The sequence below is a fragment of the Pangasianodon hypophthalmus genome, chromosome 12 (genome assembly GCF_027358585.1).
Source record: "Pangasianodon hypophthalmus isolate fPanHyp1 chromosome 12, fPanHyp1.pri, whole genome shotgun sequence".
Lineage (NCBI taxonomy): Eukaryota > Metazoa > Chordata > Actinopteri > Siluriformes > Pangasiidae > Pangasianodon > Pangasianodon hypophthalmus.
Genome location: NC_069721.1, coordinates 26,156,639 through 26,174,896, shown reverse-complemented (window position 1 = coordinate 26,174,896; position 18,258 = coordinate 26,156,639). Strand labels below are relative to the sequence as shown.

The following is an 18,258-nucleotide window of genomic DNA, read 5'->3' as shown; positions in this document are numbered from 1 at the left end:
TCACAAAGCAGCTTTACAGAAATAAATGGATATATATATATATAGTAAATATGTGAATTTGTCCCTAATGAGCAAGCCAGTGGCGACGATGGCGAGGAAAAACTCCCGGAGATGATGTGAGGAAGAAACCTTGAGAGGAACCAGACTCAAAAGGGACCCATCCTCATCTGGGTGACACCCGATAGTGCGATTATAAATCATTCCCTTCTATTATTGTGTACTATATGGACAAATAGTGCAGTTGTGTAACCAGGAAATTCATCACAGTTTTTGCAAGAAGTCCGGCTGGTTAAAATCTATCCACTGTCCACTGATGGAGTCCTGAGTACGAAGCTGCTCGTGGCAACTGCAGCCCCAAAGCCACTACAGCAATCGCAGTCCCAAGCCATTACAGTACAGTACAGTACAGCTCCCCATATGTGATCCCCAAGCCATCTCCACAGCCCCCAGGTGGCACCATCCCCAGCAATCCAAACAGTTCTTCAGACCGTCCATATGGGGCCCCAGCAGCAGCGAGCGAACTCAACCGATGAGAACTCCAACCAGAAGTAGAGCATCAGGATGGATCAGGCAGCGAGGAGGAGCAGAAGGGGTCAGGATCACTGGCATCTCAGGAGTAGCATGTGTAGCTCGACAGAGAGTGAGGGAGAGAGTGAGGGAGAGAGAGAGAGAGAGAGATTGCAGCAAACAATAAAAAAACATTCACCAACCATGGGCTCCAAGCAAGCAACTAAATCTGAAAATGAAACTACAAAGCAGATGAAGATCAAAAATTTACATTTACAGCATTTGGCAGACGCCCTTATCCAGAAGTCTATCAATAAATACATTCTGATATTGGCTCACTAGGTCACAAACTAGGAATACCATCAGTCCAAAACTCTGTTGGGGAGGAAATAGACAAGCTCTTAGACAATTTACGGCATTTGGCAAAAATCAAAGTGCTGCCAGCTCACTTCCACTGTCATTAAGAAATGGCTGTTAAGTGGAACTGTGGAAGTCAAGACAAGACCTAAATCACCAAGAGCACTCTCAGACAGAGCTGCCTGTACGCTGACCAGGAAGGCAAAGCAAATCCCTCATATGGCACTAAGGACCTGCGGGAAGGTTCAGTGGTGTTGCACCGTTCCACTCTGCAGCATCGCTTTCACAAACAAAATGAAACTTTACCTGCAACCTCATCATAAAAAATCTAATTCCTGATGTATGCAAAACAGAAGCATTTTGAAAACAAGTGCTGTGAAGTGATGAATTAATGCCATTATGAATGACTGGCCACAATCACGGTATGTTTGGAGAAAAAAGGAGCAGCATTTGATGAACTTGCCAACTGTTAAGCATGAGGCTGGGTCTGTATTATGCTTGGGGTTGTGTTTCAGCCAGTGGCGCAGGAAACATCGCACAGGAAGATGGAATAATCGATTCCAGGAAATAGCAGCAGATTCTGAAAGCAAATGTTCCTCAGTCAAGAAACTGAAAATGAAAAGAGGCTGGCTTTTACAACAGAACAATGATCCAAAACAAACCTCAAAATCCACCATCAACTACTTCAAGAAATGCAAGCAGAAGCTTTTAGAGCTTCATTCATTATAATTCATTAAACAATAACAGAAAGAGCTACTGGCTACACGGAGCATTTACCAGATTCATCTGTAAATAAGACAGTTCTCCAGAAGCTGTTATCTTTCTGTGCATGGCCTTTTGCAAATTTCACTCTTGCTTTCTTATTCTTGAGGCTGATGAATGATTTCCACTGCATTACTCTCCCTCTGTGAGGATGCAATTGCTTTTAACCAGCTGGTTCCGCGGTAATTTATAGCGGATGCACGTAATCGATTACCTTCAAGTTCATACAGGAGCCCTAGCAGCGTAGCCACATGGTGCAGTTTATCACATTAACTACAGAGTAACTGCGACAACCAGAAAGGACGTAAGTGTCCGAAATTCTATTACTTTTATTACATCTATTATTTTTATATTTTAAAAATAATCAATTAAAATAATCAATTAAAAATCTTGTATAGTAGCACTACTTGTATTGTTTTCTGCTTGATATATCGCTTTGCTTGTATTTCCTTATTTATAAGTCGCTTTGGATAAAAGCATCAGCTAAATGAATAAATAAATTCACAGATAAATTCACATATTTACAATATTTTTTTTTTTTGTGAATCCATTTATTTCTGTGAAGCTGCTTTGTGACAATGTTCATTGTTAAAAGCCCTAAACAAATAAAATTGAATTGAATTGAATAAGTAAAAATATAAAAATAACTGTTTTTTGGGAAATGTTTTGCTTGAAAAGTGTGCCTGGGGTATCATTATTTAAAATAAATGCCACAATTTAATTTAATTTAATTTAATTTAATTTAACTTAACTTAATTTAATGTAGTTCCTATTATGGAAGCTGATGACTGGTTTATTTTTGTACCTGCAAAAATTCAGTTAATATCTTTCTGGTTCTGGATACCTTTACCTTTTTCACTACCACATTATCATTTTCTTATATCTCCAGAGATTTAATACAAACTCAAATAATTATTATTTAACATGGACCACCGTACACAAAGAGTAAAATAAAACTAATACAAGAAGCAAATTTTGAGATTTTAAAAAGGTGATTTTTGAGCTGTAATAAAAGGTTTTTAATGAATTGATCATTTCTTCTCTTTGAGATGGCATTGCACTTAAGATATTTATTGTAGCTAAATTGAAATAAATAATTAAAATAAATATCTAAAATATCAAAGTAATATGTTTTACATGGAAGCTCTGCATTGTTACAGATTTAAAGTGAGATATGGCGCACTGCAGTGATCCATCCATACAAAGCATTTACGCAAAATACAGCAGCAAATGGTTCTTGGGCGAGCAAATACTGCTCAGGAAAGGGTAAACAGACATTTGCATTTCAGGTCTTGGCTTTGTTTTCTTCCACTTCAGTGAACTTGAGCCAGATGCCCTGTTTGTGAACTCTTCAGGTCTGCTGCTCTTGCGTTAGCAGACCTATTGCCTATAAGCTCATTTCTCACAGACCAGGAGTTCATAATGCCCTCGATGTGGAATGTGTTATGAATATGATAGCATTACATTTACCATGGCTGCTGATCAGGGTGTTACTCTGTGGTCTGGATCTTGTTTTATAAAGTTAATTTCACTTTGTTTATAATTATACTATCATGTGGAGAATATGAGAATACGATCAGTGCTGTAGTGCTCGTGAATCCACCTCTCCAGTGGTAAAGAAAACACACTGCGTTAGAGATTTTGGATAAAGACCCAAGTGTGGCATTGAGCACCAGTGCCACCTGACTGTCAGGCCACACACATGAATCCTTCTGTTTGTTATTTTTCATTTTTAAAACTTTTGGCCAGTAGCAACCCTGACCAGGATAAAGCAGTTTGACCATTTTGGTTATTTTTTTTCCACATTTATCCTTTTCTATCATTCAATCCACATGTTATAAGTCAACTTTTTTGAGAAGTAGCACACAGGGCGATCCTACCCTGTAGATACCCTGAGGATACCTTATGGTCATCCTCCCGTATGAGCACAGCACCAGCACCGGTACCACTGGCATCCACTTCCAGTTTAAAGGACTTGCTCAGATCAGGTGCAGAAAGAACTGGAGAGCTGGTTAATAGGAGCTTTACTGAGTTTAAGGTGGACTGGCACTCTGAAGACCAGTTGAATAAGACACTGGCATAACAGATTAGTGAGGGGTAAAACAACATCAGAAATTTTTTTTCACAAAAACAATAATAATAGTAGTTGGCTGTACCTTAAAAACATCTGATGTCTCTTCTTGTCTTGGGAACAGGAAATGGACTAATGGCATGGACCTTAATGTCCAAAGGTTTCACTATACCTGGACCAAAAATCTTCCCAATGTAAGCGACAACCCCTTACCAAACTCACATTTATCATCTGAGAGGCTTGTGAATACCAACGCCAGCAGTTTCCTAAATAACTAAGTACACCACAACATCATCAAGGTAAGCTGCACAATTCGAGAACTCCTCCAGTACGTAGTTTATGAGTCTCTGAAAGGTGGAGGGAGCATTATGGAGCTCAAAAGCCATTACTGTATACTGGAGGAAGTTATCTGGGGTAGCAAAGGCAGAAATTTCAGATGCCTATGGGGTGAGAGGAACCTGTCAATAACCTCCTGATTGCTAGTAAACCTGGCTGTGACAACACAATCTACACAATTTTCCATTCTAGGAAGACAAGTCAGGTTTAGTTACAACATTTAATCTTCTGGAATCAGTACAAAAAAAAACACCACTGAAATACAGGGTGAACACTGAGGACTCACACTGGGGACAGCTAGTCCATGTTTAAGCAAGTACTCTGTCTCTTGCTTCATAACTGCTCGCATAAATTGGTTTGCTCTGTAGGGATGCTGCCATTAAATATCATTGGGGCATGATCACCTACATCACTGTCATGCTCTATTGAGGCTGTGTGAGATGGGACATCAGAAAACAAATGAGCAAACCTTTAATCAGTGCTTTGAGGTCCTCTTGAAGAGATACAAGCAAATTTGTTAACTTCTCAGGCAAATGCTGTAACACATCAGTGTTAGTCAAATGAACAGAAGAAATCCAATTCCTACTGAGATGTAGACCGTCTGCCTCTGGGGAGCGTGCAGAAGGCACAACATTAATAACCTCTGCAGACAGAGTAACTACTGGAACCACAGGAGAAATGGGCTCTAACTCAGGGGATGAGGTGCAAGCATGGTACTTCTTCAAGTTTATATAACAGAGACAGGTTTTATGTTATTGGTTACTGTCCGGAGTATCATTCCATTAGTCCCACTATTGACATAATCAGTGAGACTAAGTTTCTCAGCCACCCTAAATGCACCATTATGTCTGTTTCATGTAAGCTTGAATCCCGAAAGAGATCCTAACTAACCAAGGCATGTCATTTTTGTAATGTACACTATGCCAGCTATACAAGTTATTGGGAATTAGAGCGATCTGCACCAGCATGTGTCATCCCCAAACCAGCGGGCTGGTGGAATGCTTTCATAAAACCCTTAAAAACATGATTCATACGAAGCTAGCTGAAATTGGGATAAATGGTTGGAAGCCCTATTATTTGCAGTCCAGGAGGTTCCCCTATGGAGGAATCCCCTTTTAAATTGTTATACTGGTGGAAGCTCTGGAGAGTGTTGAAAATGATTAAAGAAAACTGGGAGGATGGTCCAATACCCAGTAAAAATTAAATTCAATATATTCTAGACCTACGAGCAAAACTGCACGCAGTAGGTCAGCTATCACGGGAGAATTTGCTGCAGGTGCAGGAGAGGCAGCAACAACTCTTTAATAGGTGCTTCCAACTAAGAGAATTTGCACCAGAAGATAAAGTCTTCACATTGCTTCCTACCTCTAGCTCGAAATTACTTTCCAAATGGCAAGGGACCTTTGAGATCACAAAGTCAACTATGAGGTTTTGTGCACAGAATTGAGGAACACACAGCGGATATATCACTTTGACCTCCTTAAGGGAAGTGGTCCCTGTTGCTCTGGTGATAGCAGTGAAATGAGTTGCAATGAGTTGAAATAAGTGTCTAAAAACAGCTGATTGCACTCACCATCCCAAACGGCAAAGTTTGCCAAGTTACAAAATGAATTTTCGAACATTTTCCCTCTGCCTCGATGCACAAATCTCACAGAATATCACAGACACTCCTCTCTGCATGACTGCACACATCCATCCATATCAGTTATCTGAACACAAGAAAACAGTGGTTCAGAAGGAATTGGAGAAAATGCTAGAGATGGGAGTAATACAGGAATCCCACAGTGAATGAAACAGCCCCATCATGCTGATACACAAGGCTGATGGGCCGATCCATTTTGTTTGGATTTCTGCAAGATGAATGCGGTTTCTAAATTTGATGCCTATCACATGCCTCGTATTGATAAGCTCCTGGATTGGCTAGCCGCAACCCTATGTTACTCGACCCTGGATTTGACCAAGGGCTTTTGATAGATTCCCTTGTTGCCAAAGTAGAAGGAAAAAACTTCTTTCTCTACACTGTTCAGTTTACATTAATTAGTCACACTTCCATTTGGACTTTGGAGAACCAGCTGTTTCAGAGGTTCATGGATCAGGTGTTAAAGCCACACAGTACACATGCCCCATAATAATCTATAGTAGCAACTGGGAGCGGTATGTGCAGCAGGTGAGGGCAGTCCTAAAGTCTTTGAGATGGGCCGGTCTCATGGCGAACCTGGGGAAGCGTGCAACTGATGGGTGGAGGTACAGTATCTGGGCTTCCACTTGGGCAGATGTTTTGTGGTGATGGAGGGTGAGGACCACCCGGTGCTGTACATAAGCAGAAAACTATCAGTGTGGGAGTATAAGTACAGCATCTTGAAGAAAGCACTGGGCAGTCCTCACTTTCTGATACTACTGTTTGGACCACGCCCCCCTGCTGTGGCTCCACCTCATGAAGGATTCCATGAATCACTTGTTGGCGTCTGGCATTACAGCCATTTAAGTTCACTGTGGTCTACAGGCCAGGGGCACAGATGGTAGTGTCTGACTTTCTCTCCTGTCTGACGGGGAGCTGGTCTCAGGCCGGACGTCTCCCCAGGCTGCGTCGGACGGTGGGGGTTCTGTGGCAGGTGGGGAGGTGGTCTAGTGAGAGTCTCCAGCGGGAGTACAGGGGAATGAGGAAACTAACTTGGCATACCTGTTTCTTATTCGTGAGTGCATATTAATAAGGTGTCTCCCTTTTGTCCTTGTTTAGGGCCTGAGGTGTGTGTGTGTGTGTGTGTGTGTGTGAAAAGCTGATCCTTGTCAGAGCAGAGGAAAAGCAGCCAAGTCTTAATTTGCCTGGTGTTTTGGTTTTGTTGTATTCTTCCCATTATTTTCATACTGTGTAAGGACCGAGCCGGGAAAAGCTCATCAGAAATCTCACCCTCTGTGTTCTGAGCTGTGTGGGTTGTTTCCTGCTACAATGAAGTTTCATTACAAATGTTTTTGTAATTTGTCTCTTGATGAAGGTTTGGCTTGACTGAGAAGTATGCGACCATGAAGAACTGCTTTATTAGGTGTATTTTCAATAAAATGTGTTTGTATTGTGTTGAGTAAAGTGTGATGACTTGTACACTGTTTATCTGATCCTGATTCCGTCCCACTTGTAACAGTCAATGTCAGGAGTTTCTTCTCAGTTGAATGACTAGCCTTATCTTACTTTATGGATTTATCTCATTTCATTTTTTACATATTTAATAATTCTTTAATTAATGTGATTAATATAATATTACCATGTTTTACAAACTATTCATTAAAATTTGTGTTTGAAAATAAAATACATAAACTATTTAAACTTGACAGTGTAATCTGTACATAAAAGTGCAGTAATCCCTTGAAATTAAATGATTTGAAGTCGATCAGCCAAGGTTTACTTTATTTAGTTTTCAAATGTCTAATTTTACAAACACTCAAGAGCACAACTAGGACATGAACATTTTTCTAAATTTATAGGATTTTCATGAATATCAAATTTTATGTGTAAATGCTCCTTTGAACAGTTTTCAAATAGATCTGTTTGTATCCAGGTTGATAAATGAGGCCCAATGTTGTGATCAGATCACTTTTTCAAACTTTAAACAACATAGATGTTTGTAATTAAAAAGCTTAAATGTCATCTTTAGACTAATATTATTTTATTATAAAAGTCTTGGCACCCTATTTTTTTTAGTACAAACTTTGTTATAGATGTTTATTTTCTGACTTCTACATTATTGATTCAGTACAAAAACATTTTAGATTCCAAACATTAGTTTTCCAGCACAAAATGAAACGTTACAGAAAAATGTTTGTATGTCAGTAAAGAAAGCAGCAGATTCCATAAGAGACACTTTTCAGATAAAAACATAATGAAGGCTGCTGGGTTTCGCTGCAGAAATAAGAAGCGAGTCGACAGTCAAAGTCTCCAGAAGAACTGTGGCTGCTTCTGCAAGATGCTCAGTAACACTTCCAGCTCATTTCCTTATAAAACTGCACACACTGCACCTCAGATACTGCTTTATTTATTTAAAGTGAAGGATCGTCACATTAAATACTGACTTTGTTTCATTTATTACTGTTTACTGCTCTTTATAGGATTTTGTTAATGTAGAAACATTTAATTTCATTATTTCTGAAGGCGTCTTTGCTCTACAGCATTTCTTTGCATGTGACTAAGACTTTTGCACAGAACTGTGTATTCTATTCATTTTTTTGAACATAATCATATAATATAATCTTTAAAAAAATTATTTTCATAAATATATATGTATATATTAACATTTACTGCCAGGGTGCTGATATTGAATCACATGACCTGAGAACTCGACCCAGCCCACTCTTCAGTGTTTTCCTGACATTAAGCCCAACCCAGTCGTTGCTCCTCCTCCGAGACTGACGAGTGTTTGCATCTCCAGGATATAGAACCCATTTAAGGGTTAAACAGGCAGCTAAACTTATCAGAGATTATAAGAGGCTCAGAGAACACAGAGACATCCTTCATTATCTCATTCATATTACAGGTGAGTTTCAGAGATGGACACTGGTACTTTAGCTATTTCCTATTTTTTAGTACAGTGTTCATTTTTTTTATCACTGGGATTATGTTATTTCTGTTTAAACTCATTTGAACAATGCTTGCTAATCAAAATAATTCATTTGGTTTGAAGGAAATAATGTTTTAACCTAGTTATACACATTCTTTATATACATACAGTATATATACATGCATATAAACATTTTTTTTGTGAATCCATTTATTTCTGTAAAGCTGCTTTGTGACAATGTCCATTGTTAAAAGCGCTATACAAATAAAATTGAATTGAATTGAATATAAACATTTAATGTCGTATTTGAGTTGTTTTGAGATTAATGTGGTAGTGAAAGCTTTCTTTGTGAAATGATCTTATATAGTGAAATGCAGTTATCCAGCTTACTTCTATTGGAATCTCACTGTTTGAAGTATTTAAAGATTTTTCATTTTCTCATTAAGTTTAATACTTTACAGGTTTTGAATTCAACAGTAACACATTAGTGATGAAGAACTGTCTGTTTCTACTCGTGTTTTACACAGGTAAGAGGAAGGGAGAGTGCGTGTACGTGCGTGTATGTGTGTGCGTACGTGTGTGTGTGTGTGCGTACGTGTGTGTGTGTGTGTGTACGTGTGTGTACGCGTGTGTGTGTACGTGTGTGTGTATGTGTGTGTGTGTGTGTGTGTGTGTGTGCGCGCGAGAATGTGCAGGATGGCACTCACACACCGTGACACATTTAAAAGCTCAGGAATGTGCACTGAGCCACTGTTACTCAGTGATCAAATCTGGCTCACATTCCAATTTCTCCCAAAGGTGCTGGCGAGGCCTGAGGTCGGGACTCTGTGTAACCAAACAAGTTATTTTACCCCAAACACAATCACTGATTTCTTTATGGATCTCTTTGTGTACGGATGAATCATCATGCTGAAACAGGAATGAGTTTTCTCCAAACTGTTGTTTCTGTTGTTGCCAATTCTCTAGTGTTGTATTCTATAGCATTACCATTTCTCTTCATGAAACATAGACAATAAATCCATTAAATCAGCCCCAGAATCTTATTCCTGCACCAGAAGAGGCATTTGGGCTTCGCTGTGTTCTCTTCACAAGCCTCCAGACGACGCTTGGTGTCGCATATAATCTGCACTACAGAAACCCAATCCAGCTAGTCTGGAACCTGACAGTAATTTTTCCTAACGAGGAAAGATTTTATTTTAATTAAAAAGCTTTGTTAAAAATATATCTGTGGTCTACCAGTTTGCAGATGAGCTGCAGTTCACACTGCTGAAATCTTCTGCATGGAGTTCACAACTCTCAGGTTGGAGTAGAAGTATCTGAGATGGGGTTTTCAGTAGCATTTACACCACCACCTTTAAACACAAGCAGTCCCCTTTAAACCCCTTTAAAATCAGGGATAGAAAATGCAGACTGAAGAAGAAAACGATTTACAGTATTGTGGACTTATTTGATTTGCCTTTATGTTTAAATCTGTTTTATTCTGTTTATGCTGATTGTATTCTGTACCAGAGTGTTGTGACCTTACATGTCATGCCATAAGATAAGTGGATAGAATGTACATAAGGACATAGACAAGTGGTACATGTTTTCTTGTGAAGACCTTTTTATCATGCAGTGAGCTAAACCTCTCTGAACGTGTTATTGCATAAATGACCTAAAAACTTGTCAGATATTCGGTAGAATTTCTCACTTTTATTTAGACAAGAAGGGCGAACTTGCGTGACAAACCAAAACAGAACTCTGGCTAGACTCCCGTATTTCTCCATCTGAAGAACTTCATCTACTGTGAAGATCCTCTCTCCAGATTTATCCTTCCATCCTGACTGAAGCATCATTATGGTGGAAAAGACACCAGTATACAATGATGTGACTGAGAAAGTGATAAACATTTGAATAAAAAACTAATATGAGCTTAACATATTGCCAGTTGATTGGTGCACGTATTATCCAAGCTGTAAATGTCACATTAATCACTGCAAATTTGATTTAATTTAATATGATTTCCACATTAATTATTCATTAGATTATAAAATTATACTCAATCCAGCACCTCTTATTTTTTATATTGTGCTGTTACAGTTACTCAAGCACACAGCTTAAAGCCACAAGATATTAAATCAAGGTCTTGAAATCATGTTGGCTTTTTAACCATACTATTAATTTAATATTTGAATTGTTGAATTAATAAAATAAAACAATAATTAACAATTAATATCCTAATATCCTGTATTCATGATATCAAACACTGGATGCATTCTAACTTTCTAAAACTGAATCCCAGTAAAACTGAAGTTCTGCACATTGGCATTGACGGGGTGATTGTTAAACCTTCCTCAGCAGTTTATAACTTGGCCGTAATATTTGATCCATCTCTGTATTTGGAACTCCACATTAGATCATTGCTCAAAAGCTCTTTTTTTCCATCTCTGAAACACTGTACATCTTCACCCCAAGCTTAATAAGATAGATGCAGAAACTCTGGCCCATGCCTTCAATTCAATTCAATTTTATTAATATAGTGCTTTTAATAACAGACATTGTCACAAAGCGGCTTTACAGAAATAAATACATTCATGATATAAATTTGAGAGGAACCAGACTCTAAGGGATCCATCCTCATCTGGGTGACACGGATAGTGCGATTATAAATCATTCCCTCTATAACTGTGTACTACATGGACAAATAGTGCAGTTGTGTAACCAGGAAATTCATTACAGTTTTCACATGAAGCCTATTTTGTTGAAGTTATCAGCTGTTCACTGATGGAGACTTGAGTGTGACACTGTTCATGGGAATTGCAGCCCTAAAGCTATCATAGCAACTGAAGTCCAAAGCCATCGTCATGGTTCCTAAGTGGCACCATCCTCAGTAATCTCATGTATCTTCAGGCTGTCCGTGTTGGCCATCTTCAGCAACAGCGAGTGATTTCCATGAGATAAGAACTCCAATTCCGCCCTAATATTCTCCCACGTCGAATACTGCAACTCTTTATCTATTGGAATTCCTGAAAAACCCTGCATCCTCTACAATACAGCTAGAATTCTCTCTCTCTCATTCTAAAAACATTTGCTCATATCAGCCCAGTCCTCTATCAGATACACTGGCTACCTGTTTCACTGCACATATAATTTAATGTCATTCTACCTACATATAAAGTCCTGGATCGCTTAGCTCCGCCCTCTTAGCCATCACACAATTCAGACTGGTCACTGTTAGGGGCAGATGTTTTAGTGTCATGGCCCCCAAACTCTGCAATTCCTTAACTCTATCTGTACGACTTTGTTCTTCACTTTCAACCTTCAAAGCCCAGCTTAAAACCTTTCCCTTTTCTCCACACTTCCAATCTTCTTCTCACTCCAGTTGATGTGTTTTTCCCCTTCTCTCATTTCATTGTGTATTTTGTCTGTTTTCTGGTTGTACAGTGATGTTGGCTTTGAGAAAGATGCCATAAAAATTAAACTTTTGAGCTGAGTACAATGCGGTTCTTAGGTGAGCTCATCATCAAGAGAAATATTCTCAGAAAGAAGGACTACAGTGAGCATGTAAAGGGGAAATGTTTATTTTCCTTTATTACAAAGATAAACCATCTAAAGCACATACACTGAAGGATCTGTGTAAGGAGACAGGAAGAACATCTGCTTCATCCATGAAGTGCCCGGATACACTGGGGTCAATGAGCACTGGAAAATATTATGGAAAATATGGAAAATATTCAGATTGTAACCACTGAGATACATTCACAGGGACTGTACTTCTCTTACTGATGATTATGCGAGTAACTGGAGGGCTCCTTGGCTGAAGGTCCCATGCACTCTGCCTGAAAATGTCATTTATTCCCACAATGTAGACACACAGAAAAGCACTATCTCTCTTCCATTGTGACCTACTTACCTACTTGCTTTTTCAGTCATAACGAGGGCTGAAGTGCATCCAGCTCGGATTAGTTTATCTGTGCAGAGAGAATGTCATCACAGGAAGCAAGATCAGTCTGAAGCACTTTGTTTATGTCTAACACTTTAATGCAGTTTTCCACTGTGACTGTGTGAAACATCAGGGTACAATCCACAATCCACAGCTTTGATCCCTTATTTTAGAGAAAGTAATTCCTCACCTGGATCTTGTCATGAGACTAGGTCATGAAAAACATCTTTAAACTCCTTTCAAATTTGTAGCATAGTTTGATCAAAAATGGCAGTCAACCAGATGAGCTCTGTTCCAGTTATAACTACACAACACCAGCGTTATATCAAGCACGTCACTGGTGTAAACAGATAGAAAGCCTGAAAAAAGTATACAGCATTGCATAAGATAAGGAACCCTTGCATTCTCAAGAAGAACCATCATATTTTAAAGGTTGTGCTATTCAAGGATGAAACTAGTTTACTTTCAGGTTAGTGAAATGTGGTGGATTACTCACACTCATCCTCAGACCTAACTGTGTGTCTATGCTCTGTATGGACGAGTTTCTCCATCGTGCTGGAAATCTGGTGTGATGGATGTGACACAATCCTTCTGAACAGCACTGCTAACTAGAAAGTCTTGATTCATCCCCAAATTCATAACAACAAAATTCATGAACATCTAAAATGTTTAAATTCCTGAACGAGTAAAAATACTAAGAACAATAATAACAGTTATGAAAATGCTGAATGATATGGCATACGGGATTTAGCTAATGCGAATTTACTCACAATACTGATGTTGTCAATAATAATAATGTTTCACTTGAATTGAATCTAGCTAAAACAAAAGCAAAGTTAAGTGTGTCGCTATAATATGTCTTGAGGTCACAGTTTTTGGTTTCTGGCTCATGACCTACGATATTGTCATGTGTGTCCCAAATGATATTATCTTTCTCTGGCCAAAAAAACATATTAAATATATTGAAGTCTGTTTTAAAATGTGCTGTTAATGTGTGAAACTTTATTTAAATTTACAGTGGTATGAGGCCTTACTACTCTTTAAGTAAAGATATTTACATTGATTAATGAGTAGAAATAATTAATAGCAAGGTCTGCTCCTTTAGATATAGCACACAACACGTGATATATTTGAATGAAACAGGAATGTTTTATTTTTAATTGTCTATTTCAAGCCATATTATTAGTAAGGTCTATTGTAAACAGAAAATACTGAATAATTACCTTGTTTTTGGTGATAACGAGTTTAGATTGTTCTCCTTCTCTTTTGTGACTCTGCTCTACTGATTACATTTGCATGGAAACTTCTTTATTGTTCTTTATTTATTGTTTGTAAATGTTCTTTATTGTAAGTCATTTCATTAGGCCGTATACTGTACATGTGGGGCATATTTATAGAAAATTATCCTATTAAATGGTTGATCACAGCAATATGTATTTATCCAACTGTAACTATGTTATAGGCCATGGCTGGACTACAGAAACAGCAGTTAAATCTGAATGTTGAGGTGCTCAATTTCAGTATTATATTCTCAGTACATGTGCTTAACTCAAATCTGAATACAGCCCAATATTTGTTTATAAAAAAAGGCTTGATTTTTTGTCTTCTAACAATGCATGTGGTTAAAATATTAACTAAAATAAGTGTTTTTAAATTTCTTTTAATTTTTTAAAGATTAAACAGCTTTCGTCACAACCAAAATAATAGCTTTTAAAATAATTCAGCCAAACGTTGTGCATCCAGGTATAAATATACTGAATGCTAAAGGATCACGGTGAAAAGGTGAATTTATGCCACAGTCCTAACACTGGATAAATCCTCTAAAACTCTCCTCCGCAGGAGTCATCTCCATCGTCTCTCGTAAGTACTATCTGATCCAGCAGGAGAAAACATGGAGTGATGCTCAGGCTTACTGCCGGGCCACACACACTGACCTGGCTATCATTAAAACTAATGACGACATGGTCCAACTTCAGAACGAAGCACAGAGACAGCAATTCAGTTCCAGCGCTTGGATTGGACTCTACAATGACGTCAACAGCTGGCACTGGTCCTTTGGAAATGAGCCTCTGGGAAGTGTGACATACTGGGAGTCAGGAGAGCCTAACAACTGGGGCGGACATGAAGAGTGTGTTATGATCACTCGGTCGGGTTGGTATGACTCGAGATGTACAGAGACACATCCCTTTGTCTGCTTTGATGGTGAGGAACAACACTTGTTTCACATCGTTGTTTAAAGAAGGTTGTCTTATTAAAAAGCGTGCTCTCGTTAAACTGAACAGTGTCCTATAGCGGCAGATCGTACAGAACATTTCAGCTGTATCTAAAAATGGACAACAGACAGCAATGACTCATCTTTATCAACTCTGACACTCCGTGCATTTAGCACATGGTGTACTGATGTTCTTAGCTGTTTACCTGTTTACCTTTCTCTACCAGGAGACAATACAGTTAACTTATAATTACCCTTCGTGTTATGTTTTTTTTTTTAAATTCTTACAGACAGTAAAACTGGCAGTGACAGGCTTATTTATATCTCTAAAACAATGACATGGCTCGAAGCTCAGAGTTACTGCAGACAGCATCATACAGACCTGGCCAGTGCGAGAGACACTACAGAAAACTCAGATATAGTGGGACTGGTTCCTGACTGGACTTGGATCGGTCTGTTCAGAGACTCCTGGAAATGGTCAGACCAGTGCAATGCTTCTCTCATCATCTGGATGTCTGGACAACCTGATAATAAACTGGGGAAAGAAAATTGTGGTTATTTAAATAACGGTCAGGCCGCTGATGCTCTCTGCTCAGACATAATGCCCTTCTTTTGTTACTCAGGTGAGTTAAAGTTTTATTCACTTTTGAATTGAATCAAAATTTTTAAAAAAAAGTAATTTTTAACTGCTTTTAAAATATACGTTTACTTGCGTGTTCATGACTGTGTTTGCATGTGGCTTTGCATTTCTATATCCAGAAACCACAAAACAACAAATCGTAAGAATGAAGATCCAGTCCAGTCAGGATGTGAACAATCTGGCAGTAAAAGCAGCCATCTTAGAGCAGGTGGGTCTCATCCTCCACAAACACTACTTATATTGTACAAACCCTGAGAATTTATTTATTTATTTAAATCTAAAACTTAGACACTGTATTGTAATCAGAATCTGACTGTTGTGTTCAATTTCCGTAGCAAGTTTCACGGAAAATTAGTGTCTCTATCCTGCATCATTCAGTAATAAAAGTCTTATTCTGTTCTTCAGATCGAGCATGAACTGAAGGATCATGGGATGTCAGAGAACATCACAGTGAAATGGAGAGAGCAACTAGATGGAGTAGTGTTTCACAAGCAGAAAGAGGGAAATAAGACCAGGAAATAAGTGTGACCTTTAAATCTTTGATGTTAAAGTGATTTTCTTTAGACTTATGCTCATTTTTAAATAACTATCTATAGCTATTACAAGTATATTAGTATTTAATCTCTTTCTATCACTAATAGGTGACAAGGAGGATACAGTGGATATAAAAGTATATGCACCCCTGTTAAAATTACAGGTTATTAAGGTGTAAAAAGTCAAACCAAGATAAATCATGTCCAATATTTTTCAGCCTTAAATGTGATATAATAACCAACAAAATTCAGAATCAGAATCAGAATCAGTTTTATTCGCCAAGTGTGTGTGCAGACACACAAGGAATTTGTTGTGGTTTTCTTTAAGGTGCTCTTGGTACATACATACATATCTGACATGCGAACAGAAAACATTTAAATAGTAAGAATAATAATAATAATAATAATAATAATAATAATGTGTATGAATCTGGAACAGAAGATTTATGTACAGATTTGTGCATTATTTACTCTATATACAGCTGTATAAATAAAGAGAGATGCATATGTATTTACATAATACTAGAGAAAGAGGCAGTAATTAGAGATGGAGGATGAATTACAGAAATGAATTATAGAATAAAAAAAGACAGGTAATGATTCCTGTGTTAGCTGTTTAAGCTGGAGATGGCACGGAGGAAAAAACTGTTTTTATGCCGAGATGTTCTAGTGCACAGAGATCTGTAACGTCTGCCTGAAGGGAGGAGTGCAGACAGGTTGTGGCCGGGGTGAGAGGGGTCTGTGATGATGTTAGCTGCCCGTTTCTTCACTCTGGAGTTGTACATGTCCTGAAGCTTGGGCAGGTGCACAATTCACGTGAATTCAAGTGAAAACAAATAAAAATATTTTATGGTAATTTTTTTTTTCAATTTTCAAAAACTTTCAAAACATTAGATGTACCATGCATCACCGTAAAGTACATCATCAACAAATATAGAAAATGGAGCACCACAGTGATATCACCAAGACCAGGATGTCCTGAAGGACAAGAAGAAAATTTATCAGGGATGCGATAAGAGATTTACGGCAATCTCCATCCACAACATTTAGTCAAAACCAGCCGCTTTATTTTATTGGCTTTAATTAAAGAATATAAAAAATAAAGAAACCGAGCAGACACAAGCCCATAAATAAAACTCATCATTCAATTATGTAAATTATGTAAAAATAAAGAAATGGCGGTGTATAAACAGAGGACGAGCCGTTCTGTCTGCACAGAGCCGTAAGCCATAAACAACAAACACTTCAGCGGACAGAAGATTTAATGATCCCTTATTATTATTATTATTATTATTATTATTATTACTATTATTATTATTTATTGGCACAGAAGTGAGTTAAAATAATTTCCACTACTGTTTTTCAGCCTTTACCCTGATCGCTCATTTCGTGCTCCCAGCTGCCTGTGCACTTTACCTTTTATGGAGTTTTGTGGGCGTCGCTACATGTAAATGAGCTGTCCCGTACATGCACTTGGTAATTTACGGGTGATTAGCATTCAACAACATAAACACACAAGTATGAAGAAAATCTGCATTTCTAAAACTTTGGAAAATCCAGGAGAAATTAAAATTTTTAATGGAACATGACTTTTTAAAAGCACAGTTATGATTTTGCTCTTTTTTCTGTCAGTGGTGTTACTGTGGTCAGGTGAGAGCTTGGCTAGTGCACGGCAACAAAGCTGTAACTTGCAAAAAAAATAATAAATAGATAAAAATGGCTACTGATCCTATGTGTGTGTGAGTTTCTACTTTGTTTAAATAGTTTGCATGTAATAAAAACACCCAGACAAAGATACGTGTAAAAGTGTTTATGTAATTAATATTAGTGCAATAAACAGGAACTTGTGATATACACTTACTGATTACAAGCCTTTTAAAAGATTAAATACAAACAAACAGAATACAATATAGTTAAAGCCACAAGATCTATAACTACTGAATTAGATCAATAATACGATTATAACTACTGAATTAGATCAATAATAAGATTATAACTATTGAATTAGATCAATAATACGATTATAACTACTGAATTAGATCAATAATACGATTATAACTATTGAATTAGATCAATAATAAGATTATAACTACTGAATTAGATCAATAATAAGATTATAACTACTGAATTACATCAATAATAAGATTATAACTACTGAATTAATGCCTTACATAAATTTATTAACAAGATTTTTAGCTCCATTAATATATAGCCAAAGGTTATAAAACTGTTAATGGATGTTTAATGTTACAAATACATTATCTAAATACTTATAAATATAAATATCACATCATATATACTGTGCATATTGGATAAATAATAAAGATTTAGACTCTATGAGAAAGTTAGACATTTCACTGATACTTTATTT

The 18,258-nt window shown here is 37.6% G+C and overlaps 1 protein-coding gene across 1 annotated transcript; it reads left to right on the top strand.

The window, feature by feature from the left end:
- The first annotated feature begins 8,483 nt into the window (after positions 1 to 8,483).
- LOC113547487 (C-type mannose receptor 2-like) lies at positions 8,484 to 17,573 on the top strand. Its single transcript, XM_034309544.2, has 6 exons — positions 8,484 to 8,556; positions 9,042 to 9,107; positions 14,342 to 14,704; positions 15,005 to 15,337; positions 15,474 to 15,562; positions 15,760 to 17,573. The coding sequence occupies exons 2-6, from the start codon at positions 9,071 to 9,073 to the stop codon at positions 15,874 to 15,876; spliced, it is 939 nt and encodes a 312-aa protein (XP_034165435.2). The 5' UTR covers positions 8,484 to 8,556; positions 9,042 to 9,070; the 3' UTR covers positions 15,877 to 17,573.
- Positions 17,574 to 18,258: the final 685 nt, after the last annotated feature.